Below are 21,530 nucleotides of genomic sequence, written 5' to 3' on the forward strand. Positions count from 1 at the left end.
TATTTGACAGACCGAGATCACAAGCAGGCAGAGAGGCAGACAGAGAGAGAGGAAGGGAAGCAAGCTCCCTGCTTCACAGAGACCTGACTCATGGCTTGATCCCAGGACCCCGGGACCAAGACCTGAGCCGAAGGCAGAGGCTTTCACCCACTGAGCCACCCAGGTGCCCCAACAACTTATCTTTTGAGATACGTTTTTCCTCACTGAAAAATTTTTGAATATACAACTTTTAGTGTATCTAACTTTTCTAAATGAACAATACCTCTTAATATTTAGTCCCCCTCGCCTCAGAACAAGCACAGCAACTGAACCTCATAGTGACTTCTGTGACAGAAGAATTTGTAGTTGAAGAACTTAAGATTTTATAGGAAATTAGGGTTTAAAAATGTGAGATCTGGATCAAAACTATGAGAGCAATGGCAATCTTATTTTTATATCTATTTGTAACTTATATTGATATACATAGATAATGGCAAGAATAAAAAATTCATACCAACTTTTATATCTAAAATTGATTTTAGTGATTACTATACACTTAATTTGTATTGACCTTTGAATTGGAGATGATAATGACATATTTCCTACAATTTCCTACATAATTCCTGACAATCTCCAGATTTGTGGTAAAAATAGAGAAAAAAAAGAAATGAGTTTCATCAGTTTTTCTGGCCCCACTACCAGAAAGCCTTGAGGATCCTCACTGTACTAGGACAAAGCTAAGGTTCATGCTGTTCTCCTCTGCCCTCATTCTTTGAAAGGATGAGTCAAGATCTGACATGATAGGTTTGTTTAAAAAAAAAAACAAACCTCAGAATGAGCTCTTTGCAGAAATTAAAAAGAAAAATCCCGGAACAGAAGTACATCCTCTAAAAGGATAATAAAAACACTAGTCCCATGAAGATTAAGTTAAATAATTCATGTAAAACAACTAGCACAGTGCCAGGCGTAAAGTAAATGCTCAGGAAATGTTATGTATTTGTCATTTTTATTGTTGTTAGAAGGAAATGTTACTATAAAGACTTTTAAAACACAGAGGAGGGGCGCCTGTGTGGCTCAGTCAGTTAAGGGTCTGCCTTTGATTTAGGTCATGATCCCAGGGTCCTGGGATGGAGACCCATGTCAGGCTCCCTGCTCAGTGAGGAGTCTATTTCTCCTTCTGCCTCTACCCCTGGCTTGTGCTCTCTCTCTTATGGTCACTCTCTCTCTCTCTAATAAATAAATAAAATCTTAAAAAAAAAAAAAAAAAAAAAAGAACAGAGAGGAAAGTGCCCAAGGCATTTCTGAAATACCTTCTGTGCTCTCCCCTTTCCACACTTGTTCTTTCAAAATCCCCTTATTTTGGGTTACCCTCAAATAACACAAGTTTTTCTTAAAACCTTATTTTACCTCACAAACCTTTTTAAAAAAATTTTTTTTAACTTAGGTTCAATTTTTTGTTTGTTTTTAAGGTTTTTATTTATTTGTCAGAGAGCACAAGCAGGGGCAACAGCAGACAGAGGGAGAAGCAGGCTCCCCACTGAGCAAGGAGCTCCATGTGGGACTCAATCCCAGCACCCTGGGATCATGACCTGAGCCGAAAGCAGACACTTAACCGACTAAGCCACGAAGGTGTCCCACCTCACAAATCTTTTTTTTTTTTTTTTTTAGATTTTATTTATTTATTTGACAGACAGAGATTACAACTAGGCAGAGAGAGAGAGAGAGAGAGAGAGAGAGAGAGAGGAGGAAGCAGACTCCCTGCTGAGCAGAGAGCCCGATTCGGGGCTCAATCCCAGGACCCTGGGATCATGACCTGAGCTGAAGGCAGAGGTTTTAACCCACTGAGCCACCCAGGCGCCCCTCCACCTCACAAATCTTTAAACAGAACAAAATAGTAGCAGTGGGAAAAAAAAAAAAGAGAGAGAGAGAAGTTATTTTACTCTCCCTTTCTCAAGGTCAATGTCTTTCTCTTTCCGAAACTGTGACAGTTAAATGTAGAATAATGAGGAGCAACATCTTATTCTAGAAATAAAATTCTCACAATTGACAAAAAGGTATTACAAATATATGCAAATTTACTCAAATTTCAAATTATGAGAACTCATATTTAGAAAAACATCACTGTGCACATTTTAGTCCCACAAATGGACCAGAGCATTTTGAAAGCAGTGATGAGGACCTTTGAATCCCCCATAGCACTTAACACAATGCCTATCAGAGTAATCGTTAAGTATTATATATGTGGATTAAAGTTTTTCTCATTTTAACCAAAAATTAAATCTATTAACTTATTCAGCATTTGTCAAGGGCCTACCATTTGCCAAGCACTATTGCCTAGCATGGGATCCAAAAGTGAACAGAAAAGACATGTTTTCTACTTTCAGAGTTTATAGTGTAGCTGTGGATATACAAACAAGTAAAAAGACCTTTACCATTTGGCATTAAGGTATGAGAAATCCAAGAGAAGATATTAAATGGACAGGTGACTGGCAGCACACAGAAGGGGAAACTAATCCAGGGTCCTAGTTGGAGCAGTGATCAGAAAGAAGCGACAGGACTGATGAAGCCTGAAGAATGAATGAAAGTCAGCCAAAGGAGGAGAAAAGTAAAGAATTTCAGTCAAAGGTAAAAAAAACAGAACTTGAAAGTACACGGCATATTTCAGGATCTGAGAGAAATTCAGTACAAAATGACTAAAGCTTGAAACCCTTATTGGGGCAGAGGGTATTTGGCGACAGAGGGAGTATAGGTCGAAAGATATGGAGCAGTGAGAGCTGAGGGTGGACATGTTAGCAGCAACCAAGTGGCCATGACCTTATAAGTTCGGGTTTTAGAATATTAGCAAGTGGAGACATTTAAGGACTTTAAGCAGGAAAGTAATGTAATCAGATTTGCGCTTAAAATGACTAATCCACTGCAGCATGGAAAATGGATAGAGAAGAATAATTAAGAGGTTGCTGCAGTACTATTTCTTCTTGTAACTTTAATGTTTCCCTCTCTAATGACACCTTACCATGGGCATTTAGAAATCCTCATGTCTTTCCCATCTAAAACTGAGTGCTCATCATCCTACAGTTACTATTCTCTCAAATGATATTATAGTCACATTTCTTAAAAGTCCTTTCTCCAGGGACGCCTGGGTGGCTCAGTTGGTTAAGCAGCTGCCTTCGGCTCAGGTCGTGATCCCAGGGTCCTGGGATCGAGTCCCACATCGGGCTCCTTGCTCATCAGGGAACCTGCTTCTCCCTCTGCCTCTGCCTGCCATTCTGTCTGCCTGTGCTTGCTCTCTCTCCCTCTCTCTCTCTGACAAATAAAAAAATAAAATCTTTTAAAAAAAAAAAAAAAAAAAAGTCCTTTCTCCAAATAACTCTCTGTGGCTCATGCCTCACCTTCTCCGGGTCTCTACTCAAATATTACTCTAATGTGAGGCTCTCTCTGCCTGCATACATAACAGCACCCTCTTCCTAGGCTCTGACATTTCCTAAACCCCAACACCATCTGACACTATGGGCAAGGCACTATGCTAAGTTCACGACAGCCAGGAGATGGGTAAAGAAAGTGACACATAAAGGCTAACTTGCCAAAGTCACAAAATTAGTTAAATGTAGGAGACAAAATTCAATTTCACATAAGCTCATATGATATCACAAAGTTGAGGGAGGATAAATCTAAAATCTTCTATTTTCTTTTCTCTTCAAAGAGAAGACAAAGTCATCCACTAAGAATAAGAGAAAGGCAATAAAAGATAGGAAATTTGAAGAGAATAAAGAAGGGCTGAAATAATTCCAGAAAAGTATTAAAGAACTCCCAGGCACAATTAAGGACTCATTCTCAATCAGAAACTATGGATTTATGGTGACAAAGACCCATGTGATTTTTCATCAGGAATACAGGTGAAAGGCAAATTAAGGCATACAGTTAGAATAATGGTTTTCAACAAAAAAGGATGGGATGGGCAATTTTGCCCCCTTGGGGAATGTGGCAATTAAAGAGACAATCGGCTTGTCATAATATACAGGACAGGGCTTGCTACTGGCCTCTACTGAATGCTGTTAAACATCTTAGAATGCACAAGATAGCCTCCTAACACAAAGAATTATCTGGTCCAAAGCATTAACAGGTGTGAAAGCCTGGGGAACAATCCAGATTAGGAGATTTTCTAGGCACATCAACAGAAAGGTAACAAGACAAGGGAACTGAAGACAGGTGATTGGTTAAGGTAACAGATTATGAAGGAAAAAGGAAAAATTTTGTTATGTGAGAGGCCTTGGAGAGCATCACCAATGGGAAGGGCAAAATGGCCTTTGTATCTGAAATGCCTGAATAGCTGAAACATCACCAGTGAGAGAACATTCCTATTAGGTAAGTGCAGAGGCTGGAAAATCTAAAGTGCACCAAGGAGACAAATGGTAAGCCTAGAAAAGGTAGTGATGGGTAATAAGGTCAGAAGTTCTGGAGCCAATCTATGAAGTCCTTCTATGCCTGGCTTTATACTACTGGCAAAGAAATCTACTGACTTTTTAAAAAAGGAAATAGTAAATATGGAAGTAATAATTCAAGAAGGCAGATCTGGAGGGGCCAGCATTTGAGATGAATTAGGGCAGGGGAAGTAGAGACCAAGAGTTCAGTACTAAGATTACTATAGTTATCTAGGAATATTGTGACAAAGGCTCTGGGAGACATGAACCTCAAGAACAAAGGACTGTCAGAAGAGGTAAGATGAAGAATATTCTGGAAATGGCACTAGGCATTGAGGACTTGACACTATTCTTCATGACCCTAAAAAAAAAAAAAAGCATGGTAAGAAAAAATGAAAGCCAAGTTTCAGTTAGGCAAGGTGATGATCAAAAAGCCATTAGTGGGGGCGCCTGGGTGGCTCAGTGGGTTAAAGCCTCTGCCTTCAGCTCAGGTCATGATCCCAGGGTCCTAGGATCGAGCCCCGCATCGGGCTCTCTGCGCAGCGGGGAGCCTGCTTCCCCTTCTCTCTCTCTCTCTGCCTGCCTCTCTGCCTACTTGTGATCTCTGTCAGATAAATAAATAAAATTTAGAAAAAAAAAAAAAAAAAGCCATTAGTGTTACCCAAAAGAATAACATCTTAAAGAATTTTCAAAAATTAACTGTATAAACCAAGGGAGGTTTGGGAAAAGATAAACTAATATTTATAATTAGAATAAACATTTTTTTTCCTCTAGAAGCAGGCTAAAAAAATTTTTTTTAAAGATTTTATTTATTTGACAGAGAGAGAGTAGGCAGAGAGACAGGCAGAGAGCGAGGAGGAAGCAGGCTCCCTGCTTTGCAGAGCCTGATGCAGGGCTCGATCCCAGGACCCTGGGATCATGACCTGAGCCAGAGGCAGAGGCTTTAACCCACTGAGCCACCAAGGCAGGCTAATTTTTAAATACACTTTTTTATGGCCTCTGCTACAAACTAGGCTAGCAAATGTAATGAAAGAGTCAAACTCATCTACATTTTTTTCTTTAAGTTTTTATTTATTTAGTTGAGAGAGAGTGAGAACAAGTGAGCATGGGCAGAGGGGAGAGGAAGAGGAAGAGGGAGAATGAGACTCCCCACTGAGCCGGGAGCCCGATGTGAGACTGGATCCCAGGACCCTAATATCATGACCTGAGCCAAAGGCAGACACTTAACCAACTGAGCCATCCAGGCGCCCCAAACTTACCTACGTTTAAAAGCATCTAGATAAAGCCTTCAGCTCAGGTCATGATCCCAGGGTCCTGGGATTGAGCCCCGCATTGGGCTCTCTGCTCGGCAGGGAGCCTGCTTCCTCCTCTCTCTCTGCCTGCCTCTCTGCCTACTTATGATCTCTGTCAAACAAATAAATAAAATCTTAAAATAAATAAATAAATAAAAATAAAAATAAAAGCATCTAGATAATTTGCAGTATATTCTATTTTAAATATAACAGAAAACCCTGTCTGATTTTTATAATAAAATATTTTCGAGCATATCACAACATGGTTTAAAGATTACATATGGGGCGCCTGGGTGGCTCAGTGGGTTAGAGCCTCTCTGCCTTCCGCTCAGGTCATGATCCTGGGGTCCTGGGATCAAGCCCCGCACGGGGCCCTCTGCTTGGCGAGGAGCCTGCTTCCCTCTCTCCCTCTACCTGCCTCTCTGCCTACTTGTGATCTCTGTCTGTCAAATAAATAAAATCTTAAAAAAAAAAAAAAAAAGATTACATACACTGATTTAATTCTATTTGGTCATTTTCCACAGGCTGATGATTACGATTATGTGATAGTGATCAAAAAGATAAAACAAGTAAGATAATTAAATATAACAACAAAAAAGGATATAATCCTCTTAGCAAAGAATATACCCAACACAAAACCATTAAAAAAAAAAAAAACCCTAATTATAAGACATCCCATTCAATTGAAAAGTTTGTAACAGACAAATATATTGATCTCATTTTCTTTTTACCTGAAACCTGGGATTCTCTCCTAAGATTAAGATTAAAGACAAAGCTAATTAAATTAAACCAGTTTTCCAAAGTGTTTTTAATGTCCTGGTTTCAAAAGTAATTTTGAAAAGTGTCTAATAATAACATGAAAAATAAAAATTCAGATTAACAAAATTGCCTAAAGAACTAAAAAAAAGAAAAAGAAATTAGCTGAACTACTTTTCTTAACTACTCCTTGGTCAGAAATTCCCAAAAACAGGTAACAAATGACTCACAGTAGTCAAGGAAAAACACATTTTATTCTATTTAATGCAAAAAAATTTTACATCATTTTTTATGTCTCCATCTCACTGATTTTCCTTCCTCTTTCTATTTTCCTGTTTTTCAGTTTTTACCTATCATGCCTCCTTCCCAAAAATATAATTTTATTTTTTAAACATTTTAAAAATTATTTTATTAACATATAATGTATTATTTGCCCCAGGGGTACAGGTCTGTGAATCATCAGGCTTACACATTTCACAGCACACCATAATACATACCCTTCCCAATGTCCATAATTTTTTTAAACATTTTTATTTATTTTTGACTCAAACTTTTTTGATCAATTAACATATAGTGTCTTCTTAGTTTTAGAGGTAGTTTAGTGATTCAGTTGCATATAACACAGAGTTCTCATTACATCAAGTATCCTCCCTTAATTCTATCATCTTAAAATATAATTTTAAATAAAAGTTATTTTTTAAAACTATTAATAAGTTTTAACAATAATTATGAGAAGCCATGGACAGCACAACCAGAAAGAATAAAAATTAAACTGAAAAAAACTAAAGCCAAACCATGTCTTTTCTGAAACAACCAGTAATAACTGGTTGAGTTTAAGAAAGTACAGAGCTGAGGGGCACTTGCGTGGCCCAGTGGCTTAACCGTCCAACTCCTGGTTTCAGCTTAGATCGTCATCTCAGGGTCTTGAGATCAAATCCTGTGTTGGTTCTGTGCTCAGCACAGAGTCTGCTTGAGATTTTCTCTTCTTCTCTCTCTGCCCCTCATGCTTGTGCTCTCCCTCTAAAATAAATAAATAAATCTTAAAAAAAGAAAAAGTTTGGAACTGAAATTTTAGAGTTTTTAATAAATGACTGGCTTCCTGACCAATGACAGCTTTGGAGGTCCTCTAACCCTACCTAGTCCCAGTGTTTGCACAGGGTGATCTTCCCTTGGGGCCTCAGGTAGCACTGAGAGTTCATCAGGCAAGAAGCACTGAGCAGCAGGAGCCTGCTGAAGACAACAGCAGGAGCCTGCTGAAGACAACAGCAGGATGGGGCCCCGCGTGCTCTCAGACCACTGTTCTCTGCTCCATGTGGTCCAGGCACACTTTTCAATGTTTGTCCTTCAAATGGGCCGAGCTGCCTCCAACCCCTGAGCCTTGCATGTTATTCTCTTTGTTGGAATGCACTTTCCCAGCCTCTTGACTTAATGGGCTCATTGTCAAACTTCAAGTCTAAAACGCCACCTCTTTAAGAAGGCCTTCTCGTTACCCTTGCCTAAAGTGACCTCACCAGTTACTATTTCTTTCTTGCCCCTCTATTTCCTTCATAGCACTGAGCACAACCTATAATTACTTATTTACTAGCTTGTATTTGTCTTGTCTCATAAACAAGAACAGAAGCTTAATTTGGGCAGAGACCTCATCTTGTTTAATCCCCAATTTCCAGCAGAGTAGCTTCCTAAACACTTTTTTTTGAATACAGGATAGAAGGTACTGATAACAACAACAATAGTGATGGTAATAATAATAGCTAACATTTACTGAGCACTTATCACCTGCCAGGTACACTACAGAGCAATTTACAGATAAAGTACTAATGTACCGTCCTTAGAAATAAGAAAACTGAGACACTGAGCTATTAAGTTACCTTGCCCAACAATCACACAATTTAGTATGTGGGCCTCTGCACAGAGCAGTCCCAAAGCTGGCAGAGAGGAACTGACTCATTCGATGGAGAAAACTGGAATTGTTCTCTTCCTTAACTGTTCTATTTCCTTCTTTCCTCTTGTCTTTCTCATCTTTCTCTTCTTATTATAATTCTTTTTAATCAATACTTTTCCTCCCCACCCCCAATTAGTTTAAATTATTGACCCTTTTCTCTGCTCCACTTAATCTGATTCAAAATAATTTCATGGTGTACTTTAATATACAACATTTTAATATATAAAGATCTACAATTTTATTTTTTAATAAGAAGGAATCTGCACCAATACTCTTGACCCTCCTTTTTCTTAAACAGTGACACTCCTACAGCAGACAGCTTGGTTGTTGAATGCTTAGAATAAATAGGAAAGAATAAGAAAAAGAGAGACTTCCTTTTTCTTTCCTCTCCTTTCTCTTGGTCTCCTAAGGAGGTGAATATAAATATAAATACTATGCAAACTTGCTACCTACAAAGAGTCCCTTCCTTACCCTGTCTGCAAATTTGCTTTGGAGTACAAGTTTAAATTTATGTCTTGGTACTAATCTATTTTACACTGTCACCAGGGAATCTCTCATGGTTGTTCCCATATCGGCTTAGAGATACAACCCTCCTCAAGGGAAAAAGCCAAGTTTGGGCTCCAGACTCTTTCCAGACAAATAAGGCAACTTTCAGAGCACTTTCTAAGTAGTTGGATCAGATAGCTGCCACAACACTTCTATGAGAGTCCCAAGAGGGAGTTTTCTTGCCAGCCTCAGAAACAGTTATTTGTCACCACAAAAGATAATTCTCTGTAAACTAAAAAAGAAAAATAAAAATCAACCTAGCAGAAATTCCTTGCCCTTATAGAGAATCATTTTTAAGTAACATAGAATAATTCTCACTTTTTCTTTGAAAGGCAAGCTGAATCTCCAAATAAAAAGGTTCCTTCTGATATGAACAAAGTCCGACAAAATTACTCATGAGAAGCAAACTTCTAATACATGACAAAGACTTAAAAGATCAGGGTGCCTGAGTGGCTCAGGCAGTTAAGTGGCTGCCTTTGGCTCAGGTCATGATCTCAGGGTCCTGGGATCGAGTCCTACATCGGGCTCCCTGCTCGATGCGCAGCCTACTTCTTCCTCTCCACTGCTTGCGCACACACTCTCTCTCTCTCTCAAATAAATAAATAAAATCTTTTTAAAAAGACTTAAAAGTCCATTTTTAAAAACATAAATTAAAGTCATTAAAAATGTAAGAAAGAAAACAAATCAAGCTCAAAGTGGCAAGTCCTAAATGAAGTTGGTGGGGGGAATCTAAGCAATTGAAAATAATTCAAATAACTTCCCACAGTTTTGCCTGAATAACCCCAATATTAAAGCTTACACTTTATTTTAGCTGTGAGGTTCAGACTAAAATACAAGTCTAGATGACAGCTGTACCTTTAAGAGAAGTGTCAGATGAAAAAGTTTTAGCTTTCCATTTAAGTGGGGAAAAATGATCTTAAATTGGATTTCTTCAATTTCTTTCCCTTTTTTTGTTTATTACTTCTCTGATTTTCTCTTTCTCAATATCATTCATAATTCCAAAAAATTCTCTGGGTACAGAGAACTGATGAAATTATGTATTTAAAGCAGAAAAATTTCAACAGACACAGTACTATTAAAACCTAGATTTATATATATATATGTATATATATATATACACACACACACACACATATATGAATCACAGTCCATTTTTAAGTAGACAAAACATATAATTTATCAAAGTACAGATTATTAAGATAATAAATTCAATAGCACCTAAAAAAGAGCACAAATGTTCTGCTTTTACATATAAATTAATTTATGGGTTAGCCTAAAAAAAAGGTTCCTTCTGATATGAACAAACCACAGATCACACACACGGCCACCATAAACTGAGGCAATAAAATCATATAAAGGTAGAAAGAAGCTGGGGGTAAAATTAGAAGGTTCTCAAACTACTTTAAGAATATTTTCTTCCTGGAGCGCCTGGGTGGCTCAGTCATTAAGTGTCTGCATTCTGCTCAGGTCATGATCGCAGGGTCCTGGAATGGAGTCCCGCATTGGGCTCCCTGCTGGGTGGGAAGCCTGCTTCTCCCTCTCCCACTTCCCCTACTTGTGTTCCCTCATTTTGTCTTTCTCTATCAAATAAATAAATAAAATCTTTTTGAAAAAAGAGTATATCCTTTTAAAAAAAGAATGTTTTCTTTCTTTTTTAACATTTTACTTATTTATTTGACAGAGAGAGACAGAACACAAGCAGGGGGAGCAACAGAAGGAGAGGGAGAAGCAGACTCCCTGCTGAGCAAGGAGCCTGAAACAGGGCTCTCTCCCAGAACCCTGGGATCATGACCTGAGCCAAACACAGATGCTTAACTGAAGGCAGACACTAAACGGACTGAGCCACCCAGGCACCCCAAGAATGTTTTCTTTCTGGAGCACCTAGATGGCTCAATCCGTTAAGTGTCTGCTTATGGGCTCAGGTCATGATCCTGGAGTCCTGGGATGCAGTCCCATGTTGGCCTCCCTGCTCAGTGGGGAGTCATCTTCTCCTTCTCCCTCTGCCCCTCTTCTCACTCATGTTCTCGCTCTTGCTCACTCACTTTCTCTTAAATAAGTAAAATCTTTTAAAAAATAAAAAAGAATGTTTTCTGGGACGCCTGGGTGGCTCAGTTGGTTAAGCAGCTGCCTTCCGCTCAGATCATGATCCCAGCGTCCTGGGATCGAGTCCCACATCGGGCTCCTTGCTCATCAGGGAGCCTGCTTCTCCCTCTGCCTCTGCCTGCCATTCTGTCTGCCTGTGCTTGCTCTCTCTCCCTCTCTCTCTCTGACAAATAAATAAATAAAATCTTTTTAAAAATAAATAAATAAATAAATAAATAAATAAAAAAGAGTGTTTTCTTTCCAATCCAGACCTCCAGATCATATACCAAAGAAGACAAAACAACAAAACAAAAGAGAGCGAGAGAGAAATCAGGAGGCCTTCTCTTTTTGCAACTGGTGGGAAACAAAGGTATATGATTTCTGGGTATCCTGACTTTGAGTTACCTACAAAACAAGGAAAGTTATTAATCCATAGTAAAGTATTGGAAAGCTCCAGTATAAAATAAGTTTCCAGGCTGCCAAAGTATTAAAAATATTTAAATTAAAAATCACATATTAATTTTGTACTTCAAGAAGCAAACAGGGGTGCCTGGGTGGCTCAGTCAGTTAAGCAACCTACCTACTCTTGGTTTTGACTAAGGTCAGGATCTCGGGGTTGTGGAACTGAACCACACAACAGGCTCCTTGCTCAGCGCAGAGTCTTCTAGAGATTTTCTCTTTCCCTCTCTCCTTCCCTCACCCCCTGCTCACTTTCTCTCTCTAAAATAAATAAATAAATCTTAAAAAACAAGAAAAGAAAAGGAAAGGGGCAAACATATTAAAATGAACTTCCTTTGATATTCTGGGAAAGAATCAAAACAACTGACAATAAATGAAAAAAACTAAGTTTTAAGATTTCATGATCATAGGTGTGAAGAAATAGGCACTAGTGTACTGTTGGTAAAAGCTGTAAATTGTTATAACCTTTTCTGATTGTGATTTGGCAGTATTTATAAGAAATGTTAACATGTATCTATACTTAAACTCTGTAACTTCCCTTCAAAGACTCTTGTCCTATCAAATGCACGACAAATGCACAAGAGTATACACACAGTGATATTTCTTGCAGTATTACTGTATTATTACTGACAGAGAAAACCTGGAGAGAGACAAAGTGAATGCAGATAAGTGTCAAATTTCCAGCAAAGGAAACTGAACTTCATCCTGGTCAGGTCACTGGTGGGAAAACAAAATCCATCAGTGGCTGCTAACAGACATTAAATGTCTCTTAATGGAAAGACACAATACAACTTTTGAGATAGTTGTGCCAAAAAGTCCTCAAACCTGAATTTGATCAAGTCTCTAAATCAAACTACCGATTTATAGGTACACAAGGGCAGAGGAACATATTAAATGACAGTGGGTACGCAATCAACACAATCAAGACTGAGGGAAACACTACAAGATAACCTAATTTCTTCAACAAAAAGTACAAGGGAATGATGGTGGAGGGGAGGAGAAATTTATAGATTTAAAAACTTCAAGAGACAGAACAACGTAAAGATCTCAATTTGATCCAATTCAAGCAAACAAACTACATTTTTAAGACATAAAAATATATAAGATAATAGGGAAAATATAAAGACTGGATATTAATTGTACTAAAAGATTCTGATTTTGTTTTGGTTCTTTGGAAGAGAAGGGTAATGGTATGTTGGTTATGGAGAAGGAAGGAAGGAAGTCTGGTCCTACCTTCTAGAGAGATTTATTAACATATTCACAGGATAACTGGTGTGATTCACTTCAAAATCATCTCAGGCAAGATAGGCACTGGTGAAAGTAATGATAAATCAGTCCTGACCATGTGTTCATAATTGCTGAAATTACTTACTGAGTACAAGAGGATTCCTTACTTTCTCTACGTTTCCATATATCCAAATTTTCCATAATGAAAACTCAAAAAAAAAAAAAAATGTTGCAAGGCCTGGAACTTAGAAGTATATTGGTAGCACGGAGGGAAGGGCTTGAAAGGACAAACTGATTAGAAAGGGAGGGGGTGGGTAGTAGACAGCATAAAATAATACAGTGGTTCTCAAGCTTCAGTGTGTATCAAAATGACTTGTTGGGACACAGACCGCTAGCCCAGAGTCATGGAGCATAAGAATTTCTAGAAACTTTCCACATGATGCTAACTGCTGTTGGTCCCAGGACTATACTTTGAGAACTACTGTAATAACAGATAGCTGTGCTAGGAGGCATAGTATGTATTTATGGAGGGCCTGACTTGAGACCCTCTCTACTTTCAGTCACTCCAGTGAGCCCCATCTCAGAATATTCTAGTCAGGAAATCTCGGTCTGAAGTACAGGACACCCAGAAGACAATCAGTAAGAGCTCTTTTGATGCCTCCTATAGCCGGAAAGGGGTACCAAAAGAAATGGGTAGGTAGAATGAAAATAGGTTTGGTTCAATTTTCTTTCTGGTTCAATTTCCTAAGTGATAGGGTAACAAAGAAGTGCCCGGAGTGGAGGATAAACTTCTATATGATGAGCTGTCAAGAAAGGAATAGGACTAGTCAAAAGACTGCTCCCAGAAGTCTTAAGAAGAAAGAGAAGTAAGTATTTTCTATTCTCTGATAAGCCATCTCTTACATAAATTGCATCACATGTAACACACATGATAGGATCTCTCACCCCCCTCCTCATCCTCTTGCATGGGTCTATGGCTCACTTTTAGATACCATTGCTTAAAGTTTGCTATCTCCTGACCTCAATGCTTAAATTCAAAAGATATGGTGTTCCAGCAGCTTCACCTCCATCCTTCTCATCTTTCCTCCATAAGTTACATTATTTTCTTCTGAGGTGTGACAATCTGAATTTCTGCTCCCGACCATCTGTGCCTCCTTCCATGTAAGAAGGCTAGGCAGCTTCACCTAATGCCATGTAACTAACCTATAGGAGACTGTATTTCCCTTGCCGATTGTTAAGTTTGCCACAAGACCTGTCTAAGCCAAATAATGTGAGCAGAAATGTGACACATGCTAGTTTTGAGCAAAGGCTTTTACTGCATGTTCCCACCAGACTAGTATATCCCAAATACAGGCTATTCCTTCAGCCTGAATTCTGGAATATAAAGAGAGGCAGAACAGAGCCCCAGACAACTGCAACTAACATGTAACATAAGACACAAACCTTTACTATTGTAAACTATTGAGATTTTTGAAGTTATTTGTTAGTGCAGCAAACCTCGCAGAAACTACCTAATATATGGAAATAAAAGGGATACAAAATTTTTAAATACCTTCAAAAGATTTTTCTAAAAGTAGTACACAACTTCTTTTCCTTTAGAACTTGGTTATTTTACTTTATAAAAGTAATTATCTCCCAAGAAAAATAAAAATTCATTTCACACAAAAACTTGTAGACGTATGTTCATAGCAGCATTATTCATAATGACCCAAAAGTGGGAACAATTCAAATGCCCATCAACTGATAAATGAATTAAATAAAAGATTGCATATATCTATACAACAGAATTTTATTGAGCAATGAAAAGGAATAAAGTACAGATACACGCTACAAATGGTTGAACTTTAAAAACACTTTGATAAGTGAAAGAAGCCAGTTTAAAAAAAACCTACATATTCTATAACTCCATTATATGAATGGGAAGTGACTGCTAAAATGTCTGGAGTTTCTTTGGCAGATGATTTGATTTTTTTTTATTTGGATGTTTTTAAACTGATTGTGATGACAGCTGTATAGCTCTGTGACTACATCAAAAACCATAGAATCGTATGCTTTAATTGAGCGAACTAGGTGGCATGTGAATTATACCTTAACAAACTTCTCATTTTTAAAAGTCTATAAATGGCTTTAAAAAAGATAAATCACTATAAATGAAGTAAGTCATTTTCTGCTGTAAAGTTGTACAAGCTTTCTTTGCAAACTGGGAGAATATCACTGGAATAGCAACATTACTGAAAAGCTCTAAGTACTTTGGTAAAGAAGTAGCATACCTTATAAAAAGTTCAGGATAATAGCCTGGAGAAAAACTTTTTTAAAAACTGACTCTAAATATACCCTTCAAATGATATGGATTCAAAAAACGAAAGCCTTCAGAAAACAAAGAGAAAGTAACCCCCAAACTTCTGTTAAATATCAAAGCAATCGATCACTCAGAGCAGTCCTGTACAAAGGTACAGTAAAATTGGTCTTCACCTCAGAGAGAGATCGGCCAATAAATATGTACTGAGTATAGTGGGCTTTAAGGTACAGAAAGGTTATCTCCCAGACATTTGCAAATCTCCAAATTTGCACCTGATTTTGCCTATGTACTTGTTGGTAAAAGACAGCAGAAAGTCACCACATACTCTAGGTAAAGTTCTCAACACCACTAGAGGAGCGACTCACTCCTACACACAAGGCTCCCTAGCACGCAAAATTCTAATTTGTGTCTAAACAACACTATAAAAATTACTACCTCCTGAACCTTCAGGTCTCAAACAGCTGAAACAAATAGTTCAACTGAGGAAAGATATCTTTACATGTAAAATACCAGGACAGGAAGAGTGGCAGATACACAAAGAAATTATACCTTCTTCCTTTTCTCAACAAGTTCAGAAACTAGTCAAGGAGACTAGACAGTCAAGTAATGGTATAAAGTTTTAACTGAGTTTGGCACTAATAAAAATAGCAACCATTTTGCATCAGGCCCCATGATAAGCACATTATAAACAACAGCTAATTTAATTCTGAGAAGACCCTAAGAGAGGCCTTATCACCCACAGACTAAAAAGTACATGCCTGAAGATCACAGAGACAAGTGGTTAAGGCAGAATTCACACTGAGTCACTCACTTTAAAATCCTCACTCTTAATCATAAAGCTATAATGCTTAATGAACTTTTAAAGTACTTCATCAATATTGGGATTAGAAAGCACAGGGGCACCTGGGTGGCTCAGTGGGTTAAGCCTCTGCTCGGCAGGGGGTGTGTCCCCCTCCCCGCCCCGTCTGCCTCTCTTCCTACTTGTGATCTCTGTCAAATAAATAGATAAAGTCTTTAAAATCAAAAAAAAAAAAAAAAAAAAGAGAGAGAGAGAAAGAAAGCACATCGTGAGGAAAGAGAGACACAGGAAAGAGTTAAATGGTTTCCAAGATAAAAATGCCACAAGCATACACTGCAGAAACAGCAGGGGAAAGGGGCAGGGGAGAGGGAGAGAGAGTCATAAGCTGATTCTGCACAATTCATGGAATGGGAGTGTGGTCGCAATCCCACAACCCTGAGATCACGATCTGAGCCAAAACCAAGAGTCACAGGCTCAACTGACCGTACCACCTAGGTACCCCAGCAGACAAAAGGATTTATAAACTTGTGTAAAATCTATAGGCAAGACTGATTGAACACTAATGTACTAATACCAATTTTGACCTTCATGTTAATTGAAAAAGACTTGAATTTAGAACAGTCTCTATAGCAAATATATTATGGAAAAAGAGCAATTCAGAAAACACTGAAGGATATCCTTTCCAAGGTTACACATGCAAACACTAAGAAAAAAAATGGAAAAATCAAATCTCTTAAAAACAAATCCGGGGTGCCTGGGTGCCTCAGTTGGCTGGGTGTCTGCCTTGAGCTTGGGTCATGATCTCAGGGTCTTGGGGCTGAGTCCCACAACAGGCTCCCTGCTTAGCAGGGACCTATACTTTCAAAAGGTACAAAACCTAAGATTCTTTTCAAGGTAAAAAATTATTTTATAAAGAATAGTATCACTATTTCTGCCAGGTGATTCTTTTATGAAATCTCCAGCAAAATCACCGTAAGAACAAACTAGTGGTGGCACTGGGAGGGAAAGGAAAGAGAGAAAGAGGCAGTGAGAAGGGAAAGACTACATTTTAGTATTTAAAATCCAAGCAAATTCAACACAATAATCTTTTTCTAAAATTAGTAAATAAGACTGAACTATAACTTCAAAGGGAAATATTTTCCCTCCTATGTTAAAATAACATGCCAATGGGTACCAAGGTAGTATACTTTATTCATTTAGGTATAATCATCTTCATAGTGATTTCAATTATGAAATGCGTTGCAATAAAAAGGGATGCATGAAAGACACTTAAGGTCAGAAACATTTTTACAGGTTTTGCCAATTTGCAAATTTTACCCCTCTATCTTCTTACTTTGACATAAGGTGACCTCTAAAATATCACCAGCAGCTCCTTATATCACCTCAGTAATCCACTTATTATTGAAGTTGAAGCCTGTTTCCTCTCACCCTGTGCTCAGTGAATGAAGAACAGCTGGGTTTTTTTGTATAGGTAGGAGGCTTTAAAAATCTGCCAGCTCAATTCTCCCTCCACCCACCCATTACTGCCAATAAAATAAATTCTTTGCTCAACCCCATTTTTCTCAGAGATAAAGGAGAGACAATCAATTCTTAGGGATAAAAAGATCAAACTTTTAATTCAAAACCTACAAATACAATTCCAGGAAACTGAGCTGCATAGCTCTAAACAGCAATTACAATCATAAAACCAGAATAAAAGCTAATAATTACGGAGGTTATATGTACCATGTATCAAGCAATATGCCAGTAAAAAAAAGGCATTATCTGAAGTGACTGATCCTCAAAATAACTTCCTGAAGTAGATACTATTGTTATTCTCATTTTGCTGATGGAGAAACTAAGTCTCAGAGCAAAGTAACATATGCAAAAAAAGCACTGTTTTAAGTGACTTAAGATTTGAAATCAAAGGACCTGAGAAATAAATTAAGGATTTCAATAGCCAAGCTCCAAAGCCCTCAATATGAAGGTCAAAAATCATTTTTAATATTTGAAAACTCTATATGAAATGACCATTTCGCCACAAGTTAGCTACAAATTGTAGGGAGCTTTTTGCCTTTAGTTGAAATTATGTCAATTCAGTATGGGTAGCATATGCTGTTCTAATTACAACCCTTGGTTAAAAACAGGGAAGCAAATTGTTAATAAGTTTTTAAGGAAAAACATTTTTGTAATATGGGAGTCACAGCAGAAAAACAATTTGATCTTTTCTGTGAAAATTTGGGGAGACAATGGACCAAATGACCTCAATGATCTATGATGGATCTAGCAACATCTGATTCTCTGCCAAAAAAATGCTTCTACCCCAGAAATATGTCTGCTCCACCCTCACTCTGATCCCTCCCTCCCTCCCTCCAAATCTCACACGCATCATCCACCAGCTGCTTTCTATTATCACCAGCAGGCCTAGGAAACTCTGAGATTAGCTCTCAGTAGGATGAGCTGACTAAAGGCAGCTGACACTGACTCAACATTTATTCTTTACTGTGAATCCTGGGCAATTCTTTCATTTACCTGGTTTCTTCCTTTTTTGTTTTTTTTTTCCCCCCTCTGATTCTCCTGGCTACTTGCTAACTGACTTACCTTCTGTTTGACTGCCTAGTTCAGCTTCTTTAACTACTGAACTTCCTGGTGGTTGCTCAGTGTATGCAGATCCCTGAGTCTCCATCCTAGCCCCCCTCTCTGAGATCTAGATCATTCTGACAGATTAAGAAGTATCTAATTCCACAAGTGTGCACATGTTTGTGTCTCACAGCGCTCTGTTTTCACTATTCTGCTTCCTTGTTAGTTCCACTTGAGCTGCTACAAGCCACAATCTACCATGACACTATAAAATGATTGTTATATTATGGCTGATTTTGGGTTGGGGTGTGCTCCATAAAATGCTGGGCAGCCCATGGACAAGAAGTATAATTATCACACCCAATGTACAAAATCATTACTTCTGTGCTTTTATGGCTAGTTACCCACTCAAAATCCTAAAGGATGTTACACAGCTAACGTCACAACCTCCCCAAACCCAACTCCCTGCATAAAGTAATTTATGACTCATTTTCTTGGAATCTTTGGGAGTTATTTTTATTTGCTATATGATGACATCAACAAATCATCAATAACTCTTAACTCTTTCTTACTCCCCATTTTACTTGCTTTGGGCACTTTCTCTCCTTCTTCAAAATGTCCCTAGCTTTCTGAGTTTTGAAATCTTGACTAGTTTGAATAGTTTCACAGCACTTAATGAATGAATATTTGGGACTACACAAAGACTTGATGTAGCCCAAAATTTTTCAGTAAATATTTATTGTAGCTACTAGGAATAAAATAGTAAAAACAACAGACATGTTTCTGCTTTAACAGACTTTACATTCTAAGTAGAGGAAGATACAGAAAATAAGAACAACAGCAATAGTGAGTGGTACTCCAGAGAACTGGAATGATAATCCAGGTTATTGGGGTGATAAATGAAGAAGGCACCCTGGAATCTAAAGACTATTAAGAAACCAATCTGGGGGAAGAGTCACTCATTCTGGAGCAGGGAACAGCAGATGAAAAGGGCCTAAGACAAAGATAGCATGTTTGTAGGAACAGAAAAAGAAAGGCCTGCATGGCTGAAGCTTAGCAGGCCAGGAGGAGAGTGTCATGAGATGAAACTGGAAGAAGAGCAGGGGGCCAGCTCACAAAGGTATTTCAATCCATGTGCAAGGAAAGCTGCTGGAGGGGGTTCTAGGCAGTTAACAAATTCCTATCATCTGTGGACTAAAAAGACCACTCTAGTTGCTATGCAGACAACAGACTGTTACAGGTCAAGAATAGAAATAGGGAGCTCGATTATAAGTCTTGCAGTCATGCAGCAGAGAGAGGTGGTAGAGATAGAATGGTACAAAATTCAGAAAGTTAGGAAGTATAACTAAAAGACTTGATGGTATATTGGGTATAATAGGTGAGAAAAAAGAAAGGATAACTTCTGTGTTTTTAACCTGAGTGATGTCTTTTAGTGAAATGGAGAAAACAAAGCTAGAGAAGATGTTGGATTTGATGAAGGGAAAAGCCAACTGTATAATTTAGTGAGCTGGGGAAGGCTATGGAAGATGTTGGCTTGAAGGAAGAAATTAAAAATAGAATTTTGGAGTTGGAAGAGGTATCATGGATCATTTACTTGACCACTTTATTTTAGAAAACAGTGACTTAAACTTGCCAAAATGACAAAGTACCAGTACCTTCTGGAAGAGACACCGCCTCAGTTTACTAAGTGTTCTTAACCTTTTTGTGCCATAGACCCCTCTCGTAGTCTGATGAAGCTTGGACTCAAAATAATGTTTTAGTTTAAAAATAAGTTTTAAAGGATAGAATTACAAATAACCAATTGTATTGAAATATTTATCAAAATAGGGAAAATGTGATTAAGCCTCTATATGCTTCCTTGGCAATTCATTAATTAATAAAGACCTCATAGCAGAGCTCATAACTATTATAATTTCAGAGTAATGATAGATGGTGTAAGCAATAATACAAGATGTATGCAACAACTTTAATGCAATAGAAAAAGGTGAGATTTCTATTGGCAAAAATTAAAAATACTTCTAATATTACTGTGGTTGGTTTCCTATACTCGTAACTGAAGGATAAGCTAAATTTCAGAAAAAGGTTAGTTGGGAAAAAAATTAATTTTTCTCCAAGTTCACGGCCTCTTGGATTCTCTCCAAGATCACCTAATTTGTAAACTCCGGGTTAAGAGACCTTGGTTAAACCCCTGATCATTTTCTCCCCAGATTAATAGAATATCCATGGGACTGATCACCCTGCCTTCAGTATTTCCTCAAATCTATCCTTCAACCAGCTTAACGTCCTTGTACGTGTTCTTCAAAGCTTACGGGACAGCTCGGCTGTGATGGGTACACTCTCCAGGATATGCTTCACTAATACAGTACTTCAACTTGATGTCAGCCTTGCACTGCACTTCCAAGACTTCTCTCCCTTCTAGCAGTACAAGACTATGAAAGTAACATCCTCGAAAGTATCTGACTCCTTCCCCCCAAAGAGAGCAATCTCTCTCTTTCCTATGAATTTCTTCAAAATCAGTAAAAGTTTTTTGCCTGGCACATTACCCTGGGCTATAGTCATTATCTATACATACATCCTTTCTCTTATACATGACATGCTTCTTCCAAATTCAGTGTTATCCCACTGCAAAAGGCCATCTTGACTATTTGTGCTGACTTTTACTAATCAGAGGATAGTACCTACTATCCCGATTTCAGTGTTCACTTTATAAAGGGATTTCCTGCATTTCCTTATCCAATTCTCTTAAGAACCTTGTGAAGATAAGCAACCTAAAGTATTATCCTAGAACCCTACACAGACAAGCAATCTAAGGTATTACCTTTATTTTGCAGATGAACTGACTTGCCCAGGTCTAATTATTTAACAAGACAGAGCTTGGTCCATAAACCCCAGGTTCCTTGGCACAGTACTTGGTGTGGACTGGACTAAAGCCACTGTGCCAGGCCCAGGACAAGTAAATAAAAAGCATGAAAGAACTTCCCTCAAGAATCTTTTCAGCACAGTACAGTAGCACCAATATGACTGTATTAACAATAGGGGTTTTTTTTATTATTATAATAGCATAAGTCCTATAAGAAAACCATATCATAAAGCCAAACACTCCTTAATGTTTAAAAATACAGCTGTTTTCTTTCTATGCTAAAATTTTTATTACATTATTCATATTACTCTA

The 21,530-nt window shown here is 38.0% G+C and overlaps 1 protein-coding gene across 1 annotated transcript in view; it reads right to left on the reverse strand.

The window, feature by feature from the left end:
• The window catches only part of LOC111144980 (putative tubulin-like protein alpha-4B), a 37,823-nt gene extending 19,359 nt beyond the window's left edge, over positions 1 to 18,464 (reverse strand). The window contains exon 1 of the mRNA XM_022499624.1: positions 18,380 to 18,464. Within this exon, the coding sequence (XP_022355332.1) occupies positions 18,380 to 18,464 (85 nt within the window). The remainder of the gene's footprint in view (positions 1 to 18,379) is intronic.
• Positions 18,465 to 21,530: the final 3,066 nt, after the last annotated feature.

The sequence above is a fragment of the Enhydra lutris genome, unplaced genomic scaffold (genome assembly GCF_002288905.1).
Source record: "Enhydra lutris kenyoni isolate GAN:26980312 unplaced genomic scaffold, ASM228890v2 scaffoldscaffold12, whole genome shotgun sequence".
Taxonomy (NCBI): Eukaryota; Metazoa; Chordata; class Mammalia; order Carnivora; family Mustelidae; genus Enhydra; species Enhydra lutris.